The sequence below is a fragment of the Musa acuminata genome, chromosome BXJ3-2 (assembly GCF_036884655.1).
Source record: "Musa acuminata AAA Group cultivar baxijiao chromosome BXJ3-2, Cavendish_Baxijiao_AAA, whole genome shotgun sequence".
NCBI classification, from domain to species: Eukaryota; Viridiplantae; Streptophyta; class Magnoliopsida; order Zingiberales; family Musaceae; genus Musa; species Musa acuminata.
In genome coordinates, this window is record NC_088350.1 from 24,363,869 (window position 1) to 24,384,978 (window position 21,110).

Consider the following 21,110-nt stretch of genomic DNA (forward strand, 5'->3'; position numbering starts at 1 on the left):
ATTGTCAACTTTGGATGCCCATAGTATTTATATTTTTGAGCAGTTAGATTTGTAACAATTGCACAGGAAAAGAAGATAGATTTATATTTTAGAGTTAGGAGTGAGTATGGATTATCATCCGACACAACAGCAGCAACAAAAATCTACAACCACGAATGATGTGCCACTCCAACCGCTACAATGTCTTCGTTGTATCATCCTACACTTGTGGGGCAAGTTGACAGTTGGATGAGCACTGCTACACTGATGAATCTCGTGATGCATAGGAGCAGCATTTGCACGTCACATCCACCCAAATAGTAAATGATGCATGCTAGAAATAAAAGCACAGCATAGAGACCATCGGATCGGCCAATTACAGCGTATGGATTGAGTTTGACTGGTTGTTCACCCAATGGATGAAATATAGTCATATCAAATGTTCCTCCAAAAACTCTTGTCATCTCAATGGAAAGAACATTTATGATGTCTCTTCTCGTTTGATTTTGACAACAATATTAACATAACTAATTTTGGTCGTCAGTTCAAATTGATAAAATCGATCTAATCTGGTCTAATTTTCGAGTTCTTATTGAGATGGTGATCACATAAGCAAACGCCATGCAGTGAGGAGAAGGAGATCATCGACTTTTTATTGCTGTTGACATACATAGAACAAGTGCAGTACAGGAAGACGACGTAAAGAGAAAGCTTTGGGAGGAGTCAGCAGCGCTGGCCATGGTAGTAGCAAGGGATCTTGTCGGGCTTCTTGCCGGACGGCGCAGGGTAGCACTTGCCGTTGTTGTATCTGCCGCCGTTGGTGGTGTCGCACGCCGAACGGTCCTTGTCGAGGACAGCCTTGTAGCTGAGCTGGGGGGGCTGGGACGCCAGCAGCCTCCTGTTTACCTCGGAGTCCAGTTGGAACTCCCCCACCATCACCTCCTCGGCGCCGCACCGGCCGTCGGTCGAGTTGCATGACCTCAGAAGTCCGTAATCGATGGTGGCGGCGGCGGCCGGGCCGGCCAACAGGATTATACTGCCCAAGAGGATCGACGCACACAGGAGAAAGAAAGCTGGACATCTCCACATGATCTTCCTCCCCATTCTCTTCTTTCTTCTATCTTCTTCCTTGAGGAATGGCAGGCAGCAATGGGTTAGCTTTAAAAGGATGCATGTGGTGCGGTGGTCCAAGATATAGAATAATGCCCCCACACAAAAACAACACAAAATTAAGTTTGAGATGTCCTGTAGTTAGATATTTTTTGCAATCGGTATTTAAACTTAAAATATTTATATTAAAATCTCTATAATTATAAAAATAAAATATCTAACTTTATTTATGCTAATATTATCGAAATAAAAGTATAAAAATGATAAGTAAAAAGATAATATTAACGTCTCAATTATATTTTCGATGGTAACAGGTGACGGGGAACCATAGGTGGCTGTTGCGGATTAGGAGAAAGAGCGACGATAAAAGTTGAGGCAAAAAGAGAGGAAGAAGAGGACGACGTAGATGCCAACACTCTGCATTTGTGTTGGTGTCGATAATGATACGAGGAAGGACGATGTCGTTCTGCATCTGTGTCATATCGACGTAGATGTAGAGCATTGACATTTGTATCATCATCTTCCTTCTCTTACTTTGTCTCACCTCTTATCATCGTTCTTCCTTCTTATCCACAATAATCATTCGTAGCTCCAATGATCTCGTCATACGTCACCATCGAAAACATAATTAGAACGTTAAAATTATTTTTTTGTTCATCGGTTTTGTATTTCTGTCAATAAAACTGACGACATCAAGGTATATTATTTTCATAATTATAGAGATTTTAATATAATTTTTAAATTTAAAAATTGAGACACTAAAGAGACACGAGTGGATAATAGTCTAACACCATATTAAATGTAATTAGCTTCATTGGAAAAACACGAAGATGAGTGGTTAATGATGCTGCGTGGTCTATAAAATTGGCAAGTTGCAGAGGTTATGATGCTGATATATTTACTACATATCCTGATCATGAATGTGTTTGGTCTTCGTGGAGAAAGTGACTCTCTCGCTTGTAGTCGAAGAGCCAAAACTTGCATGGGTTGATAGTGATCATGAGTCGCTGAGGCTACTATGTTGTGAAACATTAAAGACGACCATTAGAGGTGATATTGTACTTACTTGGTTTAGTTTCACCATTACATGATCCGTTAATGATGCTGCGTGGTCTATAAAATTGACAAGTTGTAGAGGTTAAGATGCTGATATATTTACTACATATCCTGATCATGAATGTGTCTGGTCCCCGTGGAGAAAGTGACTCTCTCACTTGTAGTCGAAGAGCCAAAACTTGCATGGGTTGATAGTGATCATGAGTCGCTGAGACTACTATCTTGTGAAACATTAAAGACGACCATTAGAGGTGATATTGTACTATCTTGATTTAGTTTCACCATTACATGATCCTACTACTACTACTACTACTAACTTGAACTCGAATTCAATAAAATTAGTAATTCAATTATCTTTGGATAATGATATATGGTAGGCACTAAAAGTGACTTACTATTTAGCTCTCATAGCTAGGAAATGACTCCACATTGATGGGTTAGAAAGCGAGCCTTAGTGTTATTCTTTATGTGTATTATGCTAGTGTTTGATTTTAGATTATATTGATCCTCGATGAGGAGGATAGCAAACTAGGAGATTGTATGCTTCGACTTAGCTCCATATCATAAATGAAATGAGAGATCAAATTCAAATAAAATTATAAGAACTAAATATGTCTACTATCATTCATTTGAATGGTTCAAGCTTAAAGCTTAACAAAGTTAGAGATATAGATTAAAAGGAAAAACACTTTTTTTAATACAACCAAAGCTCTACTTAAATGATTAAAAACAAAATATAATTCATAACACCTTTCAATTTATTTTTTAATATTAAAAAAATATTTTATTAAATAATATATAAGACGCTCATACGTGGGTTTTTGTGATTTATCACTTATACGATAATACATTAATTCATCCGATGTCTAAATATCTCGACACACCTTTAAGTTTATTTTCACATTGAAAATATATTAAAAAATTATATTTATTTATATGAACGTATGATGGGTCGACCATCATCCATCTAACTTTAAATATTTTGATTCAATAATTTAATTCAATAAATTAATGAATCATTTATCGCATCTAAATTATATGACCTCATATCGATTTGAATACCCTCTGCTCACTATCTTGTTCGGTAGTATTGGAAGTGATAGCATATGAGATTTTTTCAATTGTACAAAGAAATCTTATTGTTCAATTGAGAAAAATTCTTTCTTTTTACATATATATAAATATATATTGTATCTAGAGAAGATTTTTCTTAACTAAGTAATGAGATTTTCTTGTATAATTAAGGAAATCTCAACTAAGTAGCGAGATTTTTCTCCTAGAACTTTTCCACTACCATGAGACAAAAGATATTCTTTATAAAAAGATTCGATTCAGAACTATTAAGAGGTTTTCCCTACTTTGTCGGTGTCAACAAATAATTCGAAATACCTCAACTTTTTTAGAACATATCCGAGTCAAATAGCAATGATTGGAAGCACTTCTTTTTACATTACACTATTTCAGAAACCTAAGGACTCGACCGTATGGATATGTAAAATACAGGATTTCCAATCCTAGCAAGAAAAGGAGGGAAACAGATACTCAGTAAACAGAATTCCATACTCGATCTCATAGATACATATAGAATTATGTGGAAAGCCGTATTATATGGATCTTGGACATGTAATAGTTCCCAATCGAATCTCTTCAGAAAGAAAATCTTTTTGTCTCATGGTAGCCTGCTCCGGTCCCTTACGAAACTTTCGTTATTGGGTTAGCCATACACTTCACATGTATCTAGCGATTCACATGGCATCATCAAATGATACAAGTCTTGGATAAAAATCTACAATGCACTAAAACGCCCTTGTCGATGATCTTTTACTCTGATAGCATCTAGGGTTCGTCGAACAATGTGATATCTCACATCGGATAAATCCTTAACCCTTCCTCCTCTTACTAATACTATAGAATATTCTTGTAAATTATGGCCAATACCAGATATATAAGCAGTGATTTCAAATCCAAAGGATAATCATACTCTGGCAACTTTACGTAAGGCAGAGTTTGGTTTTTTGGGGGTGATAGTAGAAAAATTGATAGATAAGTCACCGTTACTATCACTCTACAAAACCGTACATGAGATTTTTACCTTATATGGCTCCTCGTTCAATTCTTTTTTAAAGTAATTAGATCCTTTTCTTCGTTCGAGAATCTCCTCCCTTCTTCCACTCTGTTTCGAAGAGTAACTAAGACAATTCAGTCACGTTTTAATGTTCCAATTGAATACTTTCCATTTATGATCAAAGGGGAAGATTATTCTTTTTACCAAATATATGTGGATAAAATCATGATCTTATAATAATAATAAGAAATCTTTTTCGATCAATTCCCTTGCCTCTTATTTCTCGAGAATAAGAAAGATCCTTTTCGAGTTTGAATTTGTTCATTTGGAATCTGGGCTCTTCTATCTTCTACTTATTTTAAATATCTTTTTTTTTTTGCTTTATTCTTTATTTCATTTCGATATTCTTTTCCTCTATTTTTTTTTATTCCCTTCCATCATTCGTTAAGTTCGGGTTTGTTGATCCTGTAGAATCTGACCCATTTTCTCATAGAGCGAAGGATACGAAATAAATTAGATTGATTTTTCAATTAAAAACAAAAAAGTACTATGTGAAATCTTCGATTTTTTACTCTTCTTCTATCCCTACCTTAGCGTTTGAATCAATAGAGAACCTTTTCTTACGTGTGAATCGATATTGTTACATTATAATTTCTTCCCAACTCCTCCTAAGGAAAATCCCAAATTGATGGGTTAGTGTGAGCTTATCCTTGTGGTTATGCACTCTTCAAAAAGGAATTCATTTTTTGAAAGATCCTAACTTTCGTGCTTTAGTGAGTCGTCCGAGATCCTTTCGATGACCTATGTTGTATTGAAGGGATATCCATATGATCCGATCGATTGCGTAAGGCCCGCGGTCGTAATGGAACCGAGGAAAGTATACAAAAAAGATATTTTTTTCTATTATATATTATATTAGTATTAGTTAGTGATCCCGGTTCGTCCTCCTTTCCCGCGTTTGAGATTTCCTACTATTAGGAAGCTCCATTTAAGTCAAAGTTTGACCCATGCACTGTTTGGTATAACTCATTCCACTTAAATATGCCGTCTCTACTACTATCCATCCCTCGATATGAACATGACTTAAGAACGATCTCTACTAGTATATACGACTTCAACACCGTCCATTTCGGCAACCAAACGCTGACTGCAAAATATGGTTTACATTGTTACGAAATTAATGTCGATTGGGCACCGAATCGGAAGGCAGTGAGGAGTCATTATCTGATGGGCACTGCAATTTGACATCTCAACCTCATCAAAATAGACAATGCATTGTTGGCGTAGGCAATCGAATCCCAAAGAGTCAGACCTCAGTTTTGCCACTCCAACACGAGCAAGTTTTCTAATGAGATCGTCTCAGTTTACAGACGACAAATTTGGATTGTCTCCTTGATTTCACATCACCAAATGAGATCATATGGTTAGGTAGAATAATTGGATGATCGATTCTACGGTGTGTTCGGTATCACTAACGTATGCATGCATGCATGCATACATGAGGAGTGCGTCGGCTGCCTACCTTTCACCACTAGTTTATGGCCCTCTTTGAAGGGTACCCTTCTCCTACCCCTCTTCGAGCTTCACCCATCATGCGCTCTCTCTCTCTCTTCATAAGCTTCACTACTTTGTCTTTGTCAGCATGAAGGTAGAGCAGAAGGAGAAGAAACAGATCGGAAGCAAGTCAAATGCTACCTCTTCTTCCTTGAGCTGAAAGCCAAGCACACACAAACTGGAAGGAACAGGGTGGAGGTTGAGTGCTTAGCTCCTCTTTTCTCTCTCTAAGTCTTGCGTGTATTTGCGTGAGAATTTGAAGGTTTTGGTTGTGGAAGTTCTGCAGGTAAGAAGAAGGAGAGAGAGAGAGAAGGATGGCCGGAGAAGGAGCGGCCGCGGGGCCAAAGCAAGATGACACACAGCCCCACCCGGTGAAGGACCAGCTGCCCGATATCTCCTACTGCATCACCAGCCCTCCTCCATGGCGTATGTTCTTCTCCAACAACACTTTCATGCTGCTTTTACTCGGCTTGTTCTTCTTGACTTCCCTTCAGTTTGGCGGTAGCAGAAGCCTTTTCTGCAATTGCTTCTCTCTGCTAATGGTGAAGTCTTCTCGTGCAGCTGAGGCTGTCCTTCTCGGGTTCCAACACTACCTCGTGATGCTGGGAACCACGGTCATCATCCCCACCGCTCTCGTTCCGCAGATGGGCGGCGGAAACGTGAGGCTCGGCCAGCTTCAAAATCTCTGCTTTCGTCATGCATAGCATCCTAATTCTGAGCTGAAAGCTGCCTCTTCGGCAGGACGAGAAGGCCAGAGTGATCCAAACATTGCTGTTCGTGGCTGGGTTGAACACTCTGCTGCAAACCACATTTGGAACTCGGTTGCCTGCCGTGATCGGCGGCTCATACACCTTCGTCGTGCCCACCATCTCCATCATTCTGGCTGCTCGCTACAGTACCATTGTGGATCCCCATCAGGTATCATCAAATCCGATCTGTTCCAACACAGAACATCAAGATTTGTGCCTGTAGAATTCAAGTAAGCATGCTTGGCTTGCAGAGATTCCTGCACATCATGAGGGGAACGCAGGGCGCTCTCATAGTCTCTTCCACCATCCAGATCATACTAGGCTTCAGTGGCCTATGGCGTATAGTCGTAAGGTTTGTAGTAAGCCCGTTCTCTTCTTCTCCTAATTGGATCGCAGATTGATTGAGACAATCAATCAATGCCTGTCTAATTCACGAACACATATCGAGCTGTAGACTACTGAGTCCTCTGTCAGCAGCTCCATTGGTAGCTTTGGCTGGCTTCGGCCTCTACGAATTCGGCTTTCCCGGAGTAAGATCTCCCCTGTTATGCTCTGCTTCTCCTTTTACCTTGTGATTACCAAGAGAACGAGGATACACTGCTGTTTAATCCTTCTCGATACGTGATCTGCAATTCTTGACGTGATGTGTTATGGACACAGGTTGCCAAATGTATCGAAATTGGACTCCCACAGCTCATAATTCTAGTAATATTCTCACAGGTGCAGTATCCCAATCAATGCCTCAAAAAGAGACGTGCCTTCAATCCCTTAAAGATCACTTCAAATGCATGCATTGAGCTTGCTATAGTTGAGAAGATTTGTATGATCTGACCGAAACTGAATCGTCCACGGTTGCAGTACATACCTCATCTATTACACTCAAAGAAGCATGTCTTCGACCGATATGCCGTCTTGTTCTCCATCGCAATCGTATGGCTTTATGCTTTCATCCTCACGGTGGGAGGTGCGTATAAGCATGCAGCAGCAAAGACTCAACAGCACTGTCGAACCGACCGTTCTGGCCTCATTGCTTCATCTCCATGGTAACGCTAATATGCCTCTCGTGTTCATCGACTCTGTCTTCCTTCGATCTTAGAGGAGTAAGATTTGAACTTGCCAAAGTCTAGGGGGTATCAGAAGCATGTCCGCGAGTAAGATTCTCCTATGTGCAGGATAAGAGTGCCATATCCCTTTCAATGGGGAGCACCAACCTTCAACGGTGGCGAAGCTTTCGCCATGATGGCTGCTGCATTCGTTGCTCTCGTAGAGGTCTGCTGCGTCACTTGTCAATCTCTCTCTCGCGAATCTGCATTGTCCAGCTAATGTCGGAGAGACATGCTCTTTCACCATGCAGTCGACTGGTGCTTTCATTGCGGTTTCAAGGTATTCAAGTGCCACACCAGTGCCTCCTTCAATACTTGGCCGTGGAGTTGGATGGCAGGTACTGCATCTCATTCCATTTCCTGCAAAGCTAATGATCTGTCTGCAACTGGTTGAGATTGTTTGCTTGCTTCAGGGCATCGGGATACTGTTGGATGGGATTTTTGGAACAGCAAATGGATCCACTGTGTCTGTGTAAGGCTGCAGAGATCAAAACATCCATAGTAGACATGCTTTGGCCACTACTGATCGCTACTACTTCCCAATGCAGCGAAAACGCTGGATTGATAGCTTTGACACGGGTTGGAAGCCGAAGAGTAGTTCAAATATCTGCAGGGTTCATGATCTTCTTTTCTGTACTCGGTGGGTTGCTCAATCTAGTCTCCGAAACTTAATTTACCGATCTAATTCTCGTGTTCTTGCAGGAAAGTTTGGAGCCGTGTTTGCGTCCATTCCCGGACCGATCATTGCAGCTCTGTACTGCCTCTTCTTTGCATATGTTGGTACGCACGCAACACGAAGCTTCTGATTAACCTGGAGTTACTGCTGCTTGGCAAAGAATAGGCAAAGAGAGTTTCTATATAAGTTCTTTTCTCACAGGTGTTGCAGGTCTCAGTCTCCTTCAATTCTGCAACCTCAACAGCTTCAGGACAAAGTTCATCCTGGGGTTCTCCGTGTTTATGGGGCTATCGGTTCCTCAATACTTCAACGAGTACACTTCTGTTGCGGGTTATGGACCTGCGCACACTGGCGCAAGATGGGTGAAGTCCCTGAGCCACAGTTAAAACTTCTTCTTCTTCCTCCTCTTATGCTTCTTCTTTTGCAGTTCAATGACATGGTGAACGTGGCATTCTCCTCGGAAGCGCTTGTGGCGGGCTTCGTGGCGTATTTCTTGGACAACACACTGCATAGAAACGATACCACTGCGAGGAAGGACAGAGGATACCATTTCTGGGACAAGTTCAGATCCTACAAGACTGATCCCAGAAGCGAGGAATTCTACTCGTTGCCGTTTAATCTGAACAAGTTCTTCCCTGCGGACTGAACCGCGAAGGCCATGCCCGGTGTTCTGTAATAATGCTCGGACAGATACCGGTTCTTCCGCTGTCTCTGGGCCTTTTTAGGCTGCAGATGGAATTGGATTGGGTGTCCTGCAAGGAGACAAACAAAGGTTTATCACAGTTTGCGAGGTCCAATTCCATGACTGCAAACAATTTCATTTACTCATCAGGAACTTCTGTTGTGTGTCAGAAGAGTCACCCGAAGAGGAGGACTATTGGTGTGTCTACAAATCTTCATGTTCTCTTGGTAGAAAGCACATCATAACATTAGAATAGTCGAGTCAGATTAGCATCTCTCCAGCTTCCAAGTGGCCTAACCAGTTTGGAACAAAGGAAGAACTTCATATAGTGCTATAATTTTGAGGAAATAAGAGTAAATATCACAATTAATGCTTCAAAACCAATAACTCTTCATTCGATACTAGAAATCATTCTAGAAGAATTTGTTGAGTAGATAGGTGTTCTTTGAATTATGATAAAAGACTAGTCTGAATCGATAGAATTTTTTCCTCATGGCATCCATGAGTTTTGAACTAATATAGAGCATGGATGAGCCACAAAAGTATGAAGTTCCTGCACCCTGCACCTTTTCATCTCATCTTTATGTCGTTGAGGAGACATTAGTGAGCTTCAGAACCAATAATCCTCTTCGCGAAAGATGGCAAACAGAACGCAGCAGAATGGATCTGAGAGAAAAGCCAGATAATTTAGGAATTCGGTGCATAAAAGAAATGGTTAATCACCAAGGAATCATTTCTTGCAATGAGAAATACCTCGGAATTGTAAAACTTCAAGGGTCCTTTAGATTTCTTGGAAACCTCATCCTCATCAATGTGGTTCACAGGATGCTGGAAATCGACTGGTGGCCCCTCGGTGGAGCAAAGCATGAAACCGATCACTCCACTTCATTCATAGACCATCAACAGAAACCATACCTGTTTCATTAAGCAACTCCAAGAGAACAACCCGAGAAAACTCGTGTGATTGACATGCATACCTTGGGTATGTTGGTACAGTTGTCCAAGCATAATTCACAGAGCCCTTAAAGACTTGACGACAGGCAGATAAGATGCCTTCGATGAGCTGCATATGAAGCCATATGCTCTCTGCTTGTGTGCACAAAACTCCTCCTGGACGAAGAACTTTAGCAATTGATTCAAAGAAAGGCTTCTCGAAAAGTTCTTGAGCTGGACCTGAACAAGTAAAGAAATTAGAAAGTTCTCAGGAAACAAAAAAGGCAGAAAAGATTTACTAGTGTATACCTATTGGATCGGATGAGTCTACAATGACCGCGTCGTAAGTACCTTCAGGAACACCTTTGATAAATGCAACTCCTAGAAGTTTGAGACAAAAGATGAAATAGCTTACGATTCTGCAAAGACTGTAATTATTTTTTTGAAGCCAAGTATAATAGCAATGATATACTGTGTTCGGCAAGGCACAAAATATTAAACCTGAAGGTTGTCTGGTCATATTTGGGATTTGATGTATGTGGGTATATCTTTGCAACAAAAACGACTTGAAATCATTTGCATATGCGCACAAATGGTTAACTAGATCATTCTGTTAATATATACAGGACTAACTATACAACAACTAACAGAAGTCACTTACCATCACCAATGTGTAGAGTAACACGAGGATCTTCGTATCCAACGGCCAGGTGCGGAAAGAATTGCTTGGAAACCTATCAAAAGAAGAGACAATAACTATATAAATCTGTAACTTGTCAAAATTTGAGGTTGTCTATTAACAGTATCCAACAACCAGGTGCTGAAAGTCTTCGAGGTTTTACTTTCCTTAAGTATTGCAAATTTCAAGACCATGTGGAAACACTTGAAACTATTAGAAACAAAAGGCTCTTAAATCATCATGACATGCAGATACATAGCAAATGCTAAGCTACAAGTACAATAAGTTCATTTTACTCACATCGACAACCATCTTATCAATTTCACATATGTCTATTTGCTCCACAGAAGAGTAGCGTGATACTTCTCGCAATACACCACCATCACCACCGCCAATAACCAAAACCTGAAACAATTTCAGTTAATAAAATTCATAAGACATGTAACAACTTTAAATCTAGAGAGCAAGCAGGTTCCTATCAAATTCATGTAAGTTCTTTGAATTGCTAAGGAACATTAAATTGTCTTTTCCATAAGTTGAACAAAAACTACCTAATAAGTACAAAGTTAAAATATTCAAATAAAGATGAATGGAAAAAAGCCAAATAAAAGACATTCAATTGATGAAATATCAAAATTAATAAACTTTCCTAGAACCAGGACATTTTTTTCAAGTTAACAACGTATCATGCAAAACAGCAGACCATTTATATCACAAGTAAATGCTAAACAAATTAATATCAACAAGTGACCATAAAAAGTATAATAGAAATCTTTTTCCAGTTTACTATCAAGGCTTCTATATTATGAATCAAGGATAAATTTAGTAAAATATGATAAAGTTAAGAAAGACAGTTCCTTCCCTACAGAAAAAGGTGAGTATGGCCAAGATGTATACGCTTGGTGAATTTAGTTAACCCAGCAACGGGTAGGTTCACAAAGCAAACTAACTGCATTAGTTAAGAAAGGATGATTAGTGCATGGTGTTCTAGCTAATGCAACGTATAGAGAGGGTCAATATACCCCTACAAGCAGAGAGACTATTTATGTGAGCTACAGGCTGGTCACCTAGGTCACTAAGGAGTCAAGGCTTGTCCTCAATTTTAAAGTAACCAATAAACTGCAAATTTTAAAACGATTCTAATGATTCTTCCAACATTAAAGCAAATCGAAGTCTTATAAGATCATAAGCTTCTTTCAACTCAAAAGAAACCTATTTCAAGCCGATGAACGCAGTCTCCATTTACAAAGATAAGGAAAAAAGGGGCAATTCTAGAATGCAACCAATACCGAGAAAAAATTGACCACCTTTTGAAACCAGGGAAATACTTATAATAGACGATTGGAAGAAATGGATTCAATCATTGGGAAAGACAAACTGCTCAATTAGCAGAGATCATGTAGAAGCCCACAAAAAATTTTGATGTTCTTCCATAAATATACATAGAGACAGATAGAAATAAGATTGTGTGCAGAAGCTGAATAGAGATATCTCACAGAACCTAATGCTATGTCATAGGAGGAAGTTTTCAGTTAAAAGCATGTAGTTATAGCAAGCAATTGTCAGTCTGATAATGTCCCAACAGCCAAAGCTGGATTTTTCACTAATTGTTAAGAAACAAGACGTCCATTATGCTTTCCAGGTCAGTACAAACTACAAATCACTTGAGATGGCAGGAGCAAAAATTGCTGCATGACTACATAGTTCACGCTAAATAGTTACCAAATAGCCACACATATAATGAACAAACATAATTAGTTCAGTTCCTTTTCTTCATAGAACTACAAGTATCTGAAATCTAGCAACAGTTCCATGGAGCTCATATGCAGAACAATCGTCTCGAATCTAAAGGAAGTTTGTTAGTACAAGATAATCTTACAAAGATATGACCTTCATCATTTGATTTGCTAAAGTACCTTTTTAGGATTCGGAATCGAGCTAAGTGGAAGATGAGTAATCATTTCTTGGTAGGCACATTCATCCCTTTCTGTTACTTGAATCACTCCATCCAAAACAAGCACTTTGCCGTATGTGGACGACTGCCACCAAAACAACATAAATATTTTATGCTTAGCATGACTAGAATATTTAAGTTCAACAAATGTCACATTAACAACGAAAAATCCAACGACACGCCACTCAAAAGTGATAATCACCTGAAATACCATCACATTTTGGTAATCTGACTTTCCTTGAAACAGTACCTTTTCCACCTTTAGAGAGTGAGCCTCTCCTGCAAAAGATATCAATGGTCATACTACAGATGAAATGCTGCAAGAAATAAACAATAATTCCTGCACTGAATCCTTACAGGAAACCAAAAGAAAAAAAATATGTAATTCCAAATTATGTGCAAGAAAATGTTGTTTTGGTAAGCTCGTGCAATAAAACTGCTTTCTTCGACACAGAACATGTAGTTTCAGAACGCACGGGAGCGCCTCTAACTGAGACATTAAGCGGAGAAAACCCTCACCAAAGTTGTCAAGAAGCACAAAAAAGGCAGACCACACAAAAGAAAGCCTATCAAGAATCATTTGTGTCAGTAGCATTCGCTCATATGATACACTAACACCCCTTCATATCCACTAATTATCCATCGAAGTTCAACAGAGTTCGATGCATCAGAGTAACGCAGGGGCAGCGAGAACGCTGCAAGAGCATCACAGCAGAGGGTTCGGACGCAAAATCCAGACCGCACCGACTCCCAAGGGGATCAAGAAAAAGAGGGCGGAGGGACCTGGCCACAGTGGGCTTATCTCGGAGAACCACCCGGGGATGACAGAGGAGACGCCGTCCGCCGGCTTCCCGTGCTCCGCGGAAGGTGCTTCCGGAACACCATCGCTTTGGCACTCACCATCGACCTCCTCGCTCGGCCTCGCCCTCTTCTTCGCCGCCGCCGCCTCCTCCTCCTCCTCCTCCTCGCCGACAACCGCCATGCCGCCTTCGAGCTCCATCTTCCGACCCCGCCGCCCAACGCTGTCGCTCTGTGCCTCGAGAACTCAATCCCTTGGTTGTAGACGCGTTTATATTTCTATATTAGCCACCTCAAAGTTATGGTTTATCAAATATACCCCTATAAATTGTGCATTCAAATACGAAATGACTGATTTACCCTTATCTCTCTACTACATATTAATAATCTCAATAAGATTAGTATGTATGCCTTGAATTATACCCACATAATGTGATAAATAGGCACACTGTAAATTGTTTTGTTCCCATAAAGAGTTTTGGTACCAAAAACATATTATAATGACAACATGAAACGCATATGATAGGGGTCTCAATTAGGGTTGGCATTTTGAGACTTTTGGAGCACCCTTTATTTATTCTCACCTATCCTTTGGAACATGTGGAATCATCATGGACATGTGTCCCCAAATTAATTATTTATTTATTTTCCTTTTCAGTGTTAAATTTGAGAATAAAAGAGGTTGATTTCCATGTTATTATAGTCTATAATGAACTTCAACATTTAGTTGTATATCAAAGGGTAATTTATCTAGAAAAAAATCACTATCAATTTATTTTTAACCATACAGTGCCCCCTCCATTCATAAATTTTAGTTTTTATTCTTATAAAATATTTTATTTAAATATTTTTTAAAAAATTCTGAATATATTTGAATCGATAAACCGGTTCAAGTTAAAATTATCGAACCTCATGTGACTTTCCTCTTCTTCTTTGTCTCTCTTCCCTCGTCCTCCGAGAGGGGCGACACGACGAAAGAGATAAAGGATAGCGAAGAAAATGATAGAAGTAAAAAAAACTTGATCAATATTTCTTTTGGACCAAATCAATCTAAAATGAATGAGTGTATATTCCTATATCGAATGGCATGTAATGAATTGCTTTTTGATTACATGTTTCTGCAGATATCGAACTGTAACAATGAGTTGCACACCAATTGTGGCAGAATTAGCCAACGAATCAAGAAGGAACAGTGGAAGAGGTTTGCCAGCTTCGGATGTCAAAAATGATTGGCGGCATCGTTGCAGAAGACACGCTGCATGCAGCTCGTTCACTGCGTTGAAAGTTGGAGGCTGCTTTGCCAGGAATGATGGGGTCTGCTTCAGAAGAAAGAGACGCTTGCTGCTGTCTTTTGTGAGTGGATGAATCGATCGGGGGGCCTTTTTTAAGCTGCAAGTGCGTTCATAGATGTCGTCTGGTGCCATTTTTTGGGGCGGTGGTGAGAGCAGGGAAAGCTGGGATATGACAGAGAAGAAAGGCTCACATGCTATCAGTCTGCTGTAGGAGATGGTCCGCCGGAGAAGAGAAAAAGAAAGAAAATGTTGGAATCAGATTCGGTTTATCCGATAAAAGACGAGAGTCAATCTTTTTTTTAATATTACATTCGAAAAATAGGATGGTATTGTTGCTTGATACACTTAAAATGAAACGTCAATCGTCTTAGTACTCTTAGAATCCTTGGATGATACATGGTTGGATGGGGCTCCTCCGAGATAACAAAACGGTATAGCTTCCTGCTTCACTCACTCATGCTAACAAAAACGATCTATCTTGAATGATTTTTAGATTGTTTTATGTACTAAAATCAAACTTAACTATATTGAAAAGACTTTCGATTAGTATCGAGATAAGCATTAAATAATAATAATAATAATAATAATAAAACCCTTGTATCATGTGATCGAGTCCTTATTGGATAATGAAATTTTGAATCCGGATAATTAGAGAAAATATTTTGATTTCCAGTGATGTTAATCGAAATGGCCTCTCAGATAGTTCTTATTGTATATATGAAGATTGGTTTATTTTTCCTTATTGGGATTTGTATTGGGATGCTGTCTTCGACCATGATTGAAGGAATCATCGGACTCTCGCTTCCACTCCATCCATGATGTCTTCTCCAAGACTCCAACTTTGAGCAGGACAATTACTTCTCCCAAAGTCCCAGTTTACAGTATAAAAAGGTAAAGCAGATGCTCTGGGCATCCACAAAAGATGGATGTTGTTTTTGGACTTTTATCTGTGCGACTCTACCTAAGATAAGTAAACACAACCAATATCTAAAACTTGCTACAGTGAGTCTATGAGAAGAGGACTAAAGAGAGTGACAACACTCATCATCAATAGCTTGATTCGGAGTCATCATGAGCTCAGGATTAAGCATTGTTCAAGGGAACAAGACTTCTGGAAATACCTGTTTGAAGCTGGTCTATAGCAAGGGGTGATAGAAAAGCAGTAAGATGCAAGGAATGCATGAAGCTGTAGTGCAGACTTACAGAACAAAAGAGACTGATATGTGCATCAAGAAAGCATGGAAGATTCATTAGATGACCTTTCAACTCTATTCAAAACCACTAATTTTTGCATGCATGATTGAAAGAAGATTTTAAGCCCACTTGTCTCAGTTTGAATGGATATTTCATGATTGATTTGATTATCTAGTGAGCTATTCCAAACATGCTGTACTAAACACTCGTTCGATAAAAAGTATTTGAACTTGGAGGATAGTCTTTGTATTTGCAAATCAATGTAAACCATAACCATGTCAAAGTATGCACATGGAGATGTAATATTCCTCAAAATAATACGATAATATGATCAAAATCTTTGACTTTGATGAATTTAAACACTTGTCTCTCACCAGGAACTTCAACTTGATAAGAAGCTAATGAAGTAATATTCGTTTCAGAAGCAAGGTTTCAGAGTGTGGAACTATTATTCTATAAGACAATAAGGGATGATAAGTGTTTAGTTCAAAGATGTGAGTTTTAGCAATCAACGGAAAACCTTCAGCAAAGAAGTTAAAGTTTTAGTTGCTAAACCCTGATAAAATTTGTATCACATTGAAACAATCTAGCAACAATTTTTTTATCTCACAAAAATCTTCAGTGACAAAAATGTAAGCCAAATTTCAATAGTACAAAAGTTCAAATGTAAGCTGAAATCAATCATAAAAACTTGTCCATACAGATAGATAAGAACTATTCAGTAATCGATAAAACAAACTCTTTAAGTTCAGCAAAGAGTTTGGCACCATTTTTACTGCATGTGTGCGTGTGCATGCGCTTCATGGCACAATATGAGGGATGGCAGCTAAAGATGCTTGTACCTTCTCATTGGAGTGTGACAGATCAACCATGTTTCCTTGCAAATATTTCTCGTATGCAGCAAGGTCAAAGTGGCCATGACCGCACATAGCCATTAGTATGACTTTCTCCTCTCCTGTGTCTTTACAGTGCAGTGCTTCTCTAATTGCAGCAGCAATAGCATGAGTTGGCTCTGGAGCTGGAATTAGACCTTCGGTCCGTGCAAACTGCAATGCGGCTGGCAACGACAAAGATGAAATTTAGAAACACCCAATGATTCTAGCAGTGACAACCACAAACTCACGATATTGCTTTATACATGCAACTGACGACAAAAATATCATATTGGAATAATGAACCCGACCCTGTAACACACACAGACACAAATATATATTATGTAACACTGAAGAAAAGCACAAAAATCTTATGTTCAGTTACCTTGAAAGCACTCAGTCTGAGGTATCGCAATAGCCTCCATAAACCCCATCTCATAAACATGTGAAATTAGTGGTGCCATTCCATGGTAGCGCAAACCACCTACACCACAGAACAAGTTCAATATCCTGAAACTTATAAAGAGACAACAAAAAAGAGTCCAAACTACTGATGAATTTAAACCTGCATGAATTGGGTCAGGAACAAAGTCATGACCAAGAGTATGCATCTTCATCAATGGTGTCATCCCAGCTGTGTCGCCATAATCATAGGTATAGACTCCTTCAGTCAGTGAGGGGCATGCTGCAGGCTCCACAGCTCGTATCAGGGGATCCATTCTTCCTTTGAGCATCTCCCGAATGAAAGGGAATGTAAGGCCTCCAAAGTTGGACCCTCCACCGGTGCATCCTATGATCACATCTGGGGTCTCACCTAGTGCTTCTAGTTGGCTAAGACACTCCTCGCCAATGAGAGTTTGGTGAAGCAACACATGATTCAGAACACTTCCCAGGCAATACTTGGTGTCTTCATGAGTAGCTGCAACCTCAACAGCCTCCGAGATTGCTATTCCTAAGCTACCAGGGCTCGAAGGATCTTCCTGGAGGATTTTTCTTCCAGTATTAGTAACACTAGAAGGTGAAGGATGTACTTGGGCTCCCCATGTTTGCATCATTAATTTTCGGTAAGGTTTCTGGTCATAGGATGCACGGACTTGCCAGACCTGGATGCCAAGTTGCAAGGCAGATTAATATCATGAACAAAGACATTATTACACACACATCTCCTCACTCACCTCACAATTCAGACCAAACAGGCTGCATGCAAAGGCCAAGGAGCTACCCCATTGCCCGGCACCAGTCTCAGTCACCACATTTTTCACTCCTTGCTGAGCATTATACCAGGCTTGCGGAACTGCGGTATTGGGTTTATGTGAACCAGCTGGACTTGTGCCCTCATACTTGTAGTAGATTTTTGCAGGTGTCCCGAGAAGTTTCTCCAGTCTCTTAGCTCTATAATTCAGTAAGGAAGTTGAGCTTTCTGTTCAATATGGCAGAATGTATGGGATCCAACAAGACAAACCTGATGAGAGGAGTCGGGCGCCACAGCTTATAGATGTCAATAACTTCATCTGGTATAGGGATGAACCTGTCATCGCTCAACTCTTGCCTAATCAACTCATCCGGGAAAAGGGGTGATAGATCCTCATGCTTAAGTGGCTTGTGAGTCTTTGGATGCAGAGCTGGAGGAGGTTTTATCGGGAGATCAGCAACAACATTGTACCATTGTCTTGGTATCTCTACCTTGTTTACATCACCATAAACAGCTCTGGTTCTTAGTCCATGAGCGTGGGAGAGCTTTTTGTGGACTGTAAACTTTAGGCTTGGCGCTGAACCAAGCAATGATCTTTCAACACCTAAAAACACAGATAGTGAGTATTATCGATTGTCATATTTATTCATAGAATATCGGAAACAGATGTCTAGAAAGACACCTTTAAATTAGGTCATCCAAAACCTACATAGGAAAATGAACAAAAGATATCAACTAGAGAAACATGATTCAACCCAGATGTGATCCTTATACAGACCGATAAGTGCATATTAATATAAAGTCAAAAATCTCTACAGAAGTATGAAGGTCAGAAGTTTGATTTGAGTCAGCTTAACCTGTATAGCTAAGTGCAAATAACCAACTATCCTCAAAAGAATGGGAAAAAGCAAGTGAATGGATAGCATGACTAGCTGAAGTCCCTCTAGCAGTTGACTATCATGAGAAATTAGACATGTTTTAACTCTCTCAAAAACAATAGTTTTGTGTGTCAACAGTTCTAGACAGCTTACTTGCTTCATTACAACCTATTAGTGTACAAAAAAGAACACATTCAATCACATCTAGGTCTCAGATTTCAAGCATCCTTTAATTACCACTTCATCATTCATATATGTGAAAAAATAGAAGAGCATAAACCAAGCTCAACCTACATCATAACTGTAACACCCCTGATTAGTCCCACATCGAAAGTGGGCAAGATTAAGATTGACTTATAAGGGTCTGATGAGTGTACTACTATCAACTTCAGCTTAAGCATTTTGGTCAGTGGTTTAGACCAAACGAAGTTGATAGGCTAGTTAGCCCATCAGGCTCGGGTCATTATATTTGGTATCAGAGCCAACCTAACATTTGGGCATGGTGAGGGGGCTCGAGTAGGAAAGGGCTACCCGTAGACGGAGTCAGAGGACTCATCACGGCGTGGAGCCACCACTGGGCTACGCCTCACATGCACTATGCTAGGGTCTGATCCGGGTTATGTTGGGGCTTGACGAGGACGTCAAGCCTTTGAGTGGGGGTGATTGTAACACCCCTGATTAGTCCCACATCGAAAGTGGGCAAGATTAAGATTGACTTATAAGGGTCTGATGAGTGTACTACTATCAACTTCAGCTTAAGCATTTTGGTCAGTGGTTTAGACCAAACGAAGTTGATAGGCTAGTTAGCCCATCAGGCTCGGGTCATTATAATAACAACTATGAGTTATAAAAGGTTTCCTGAAACCATGATGCAACAAACTACTTAGGATTACAAAGTTGCTTCTGGTACAACAAAAAAGTCGGAGATTTTAGCTAAATGTTTGAATTCTACACCAGAGCATGTAGTGTTCTTCAGAAGCTCCTACAGCCAATTGTTTCTTAGACACAAGCATAGGCAGTAATTGGCTAAATTTAAAATCTGAGAATGTAAGATCAGGTTCTGTGCCAAATCTAAATTCACATACACAAAATAACTAAGCGCAACTAAAATGCAAAAAAAAAAAAAACAACAACAACAACGTTTGAAAGCCTTACCTAATAATGATTATGCCATAGCCTCCCTACATTAGCTAGTTTTGCTGTCAAACAAAACTTAGGCAGCAATACCAGACAAGGTATCCACCTGTGGTCGATCTTAAAATGAGTCGCAAGCCATGCGACTCTAAGAAAATAGGAAACTGATCATTGTTTATATCCTAAAAGAGCCACAAATACCTATTCTATGAATTTATCCTTGAAATACTAAATTTTCTATTTCAAAAGTCTCTTTTATGCGCTAAGCACAAAACTAAGAATATGAAGACTCTTTTACACATGAAATCCGCGACACTAAAAATCAGAATTTGGGCCCCTCGGGCACTTGAGACTGTCGAAATTAGATCTAAAAGATCCGACATAATTGGGCATTATGAATCTGCAAATACTGCTGCAAAGAACTCATGACATGAAGGCGTACAGATCGCAAACCAGCCTAGTTTGCCTTGAGAAGCAGACCTCTTCATGTGCGATCAAGCAATCACTCATCGGTTCGGGTCAAATCCCACCCCTGGGTATGCTTTAGATGGCAAGCCAACCATCATCATTCAATCGTGAACAAAGGTTTTTCTCGGTAGAGATGAGGTTAATGGAACTTAGACAGTCACGATAGGATCCTGTTGGCACTGCTACAGTGGATTAACGCGACACAGCAACAGGGTTCGTGGAGTTCAGATGAAGCATACCAGGGAAGGATCTCCGGAGACGGTCGGAGAAGGGGGAGGAAGGCAAGAGCGCCGTCGCCATGGATCCTCTCTGTTCCTCCTCCTCAGAAGCTTCCTTGGCAGGCCGGTCGAACCCAACACAAGACGGCGAATGCGGTGCGGTAGGGCTCCTCAGGAAGCAAGAAATCGCTCCCTATTGAGCTGCGTGCGTGACATCGACTTGATTTGGGCGAATTCAGGTAGTCAGCGCCGGCATGTGTGAAACGGTTCCGAAGTGGCTAGGAAGCTGCAGAAGTGCGAGGCACGAGCCGCAGCCGGACACCGTATCTATCGCAATTAAATGCACGGCGACATCCTACCCGACTCAATTCAACGCGAAGCTTGGCAGCAGCAGGGAGTGCCAAATTCGCTGGGGTCCACGCATGCTGTGCGTAAAAAGTGGGGTCTTTAGGGTGAACTTCCTTTTCTTTAACATTTGGGAGCAGCAGGAGAGCCCGAATTCCGACCCAACCGTCGTACGTGCG

At 40.2% G+C, this 21,110-nt stretch overlaps 3 protein-coding genes across 4 annotated transcripts; 1 reads left to right on the forward strand and 2 right to left on the reverse strand.

Moving 5' to 3' along the window:
• Positions 1-5,806: 5,806 nt before the first annotated feature.
• Positions 5,807-9,116, forward strand: LOC135631959 (nucleobase-ascorbate transporter 6-like). The gene is made up of 15 exons (XM_065140137.1): positions 5,807-5,962; positions 6,051-6,190; positions 6,326-6,423; positions 6,506-6,682; positions 6,765-6,865; positions 6,968-7,043; positions 7,174-7,233; positions 7,372-7,556; positions 7,686-7,782; positions 7,868-7,954; positions 8,030-8,088; positions 8,165-8,256; positions 8,319-8,396; positions 8,494-8,654; positions 8,720-9,116. The coding sequence occupies exons 2-15, from the start codon at positions 6,079-6,081 to the stop codon at positions 8,936-8,938; spliced, it is 1,602 nt and encodes a 533-aa protein (XP_064996209.1). The 5' UTR covers positions 5,807-5,962; positions 6,051-6,078; the 3' UTR covers positions 8,939-9,116.
• A 224-nt stretch (positions 9,117-9,340) lies between these two features.
• On the reverse strand, positions 9,341-13,580 carry LOC103972693 (spermidine synthase 2). 2 transcript variants are annotated; one of them, XM_009387037.3, is made up of 9 exons: positions 13,324-13,578; positions 12,743-12,819; positions 12,503-12,625; positions 10,887-10,991; positions 10,569-10,641; positions 10,217-10,288; positions 9,952-10,147; positions 9,728-9,857; positions 9,341-9,640 (listed from the first exon to the last, which is right to left on the reverse strand). In XM_009387037.3, exons 1-9 carry the CDS (start codon positions 13,538-13,540, stop codon positions 9,575-9,577), a joined length of 1,059 nt encoding a protein of 352 aa, XP_009385312.2. In that variant the 5' UTR covers positions 13,541-13,578; the 3' UTR covers positions 9,341-9,574. The 2 variants fall into 2 exon arrangements, with proteins under 2 accessions (XP_009385312.2, XP_064996220.1); XM_065140148.1 differs by having other exon boundaries at positions 12,503-12,819; positions 13,324-13,580.
• A 2,820-nt stretch (positions 13,581-16,400) lies between these two features.
• Positions 16,401-20,865, reverse strand: LOC135631960 (uncharacterized). The gene is made up of 6 exons (XM_065140143.1): positions 20,608-20,865; positions 18,159-18,492; positions 17,872-18,088; positions 17,262-17,799; positions 17,082-17,180; positions 16,401-16,881 (listed from the first exon to the last, which is right to left on the reverse strand). The coding sequence occupies exons 1-6, from the start codon at positions 20,666-20,668 to the stop codon at positions 16,625-16,627; spliced, it is 1,506 nt and encodes a 501-aa protein (XP_064996215.1). The 5' UTR covers positions 20,669-20,865; the 3' UTR covers positions 16,401-16,624.
• Between the last annotated feature and the right edge of the window lie 245 nt (positions 20,866-21,110).

Bases quoted from the DNA above. Each gene is read 5' to 3' on its own strand.
- LOC135631959 (XM_065140137.1), top strand. From the start codon at position 6,079: ATGGCCGGAGAAGGAGCGGCCGCGGGGCCAAAGCAAGATGACACACAG. The intron at 7,234-7,371 runs GTGCAGTATCCC...CCACGGTTGCAG, and splicing joins TTCTAGTAATATTCTCACAG to TACATACCTCATCTATTACA. The intron at 7,955-8,029 runs GTACTGCATCTC...TGCTTGCTTCAG, and splicing joins GCCGTGGAGTTGGATGGCAG to GGCATCGGGATACTGTTGGA.
- LOC103972693 (XM_065140148.1), bottom strand. From the start codon at position 13,540: ATGGAGCTCGAAGGCGGCATGGCGGTTGTCGGCGAGGAGGAGGAGGAG. The intron at 9,858-9,951 runs GTATGCATGTCA...CTATGAATGAAG, and splicing joins ACTGTACCAACATACCCAAG to TGGAGTGATCGGTTTCATGC. The intron at 9,641-9,727 runs GTATTTCTCATT...CTTTTCTCTCAG, and splicing joins TGAAGTTTTACAATTCCGAG to ATCCATTCTGCTGCGTTCTG.
- LOC135631960 (XM_065140143.1), bottom strand. From the start codon at position 20,668: ATGGCGACGGCGCTCTTGCCTTCCTCCCCCTTCTCCGACCGTCTCCGG. The intron at 18,493-20,607 runs GTATGCTTCATC...CTGTGTTTTTAG, and splicing joins TCTCCGGAGATCCTTCCCTG to GTGTTGAAAGATCATTGCTT. The intron at 16,882-17,081 runs GTAACTGAACAT...TGTCGTTGCCAG, and splicing joins TCAGACTGAGTGCTTTCAAG to CCGCATTGCAGTTTGCACGG.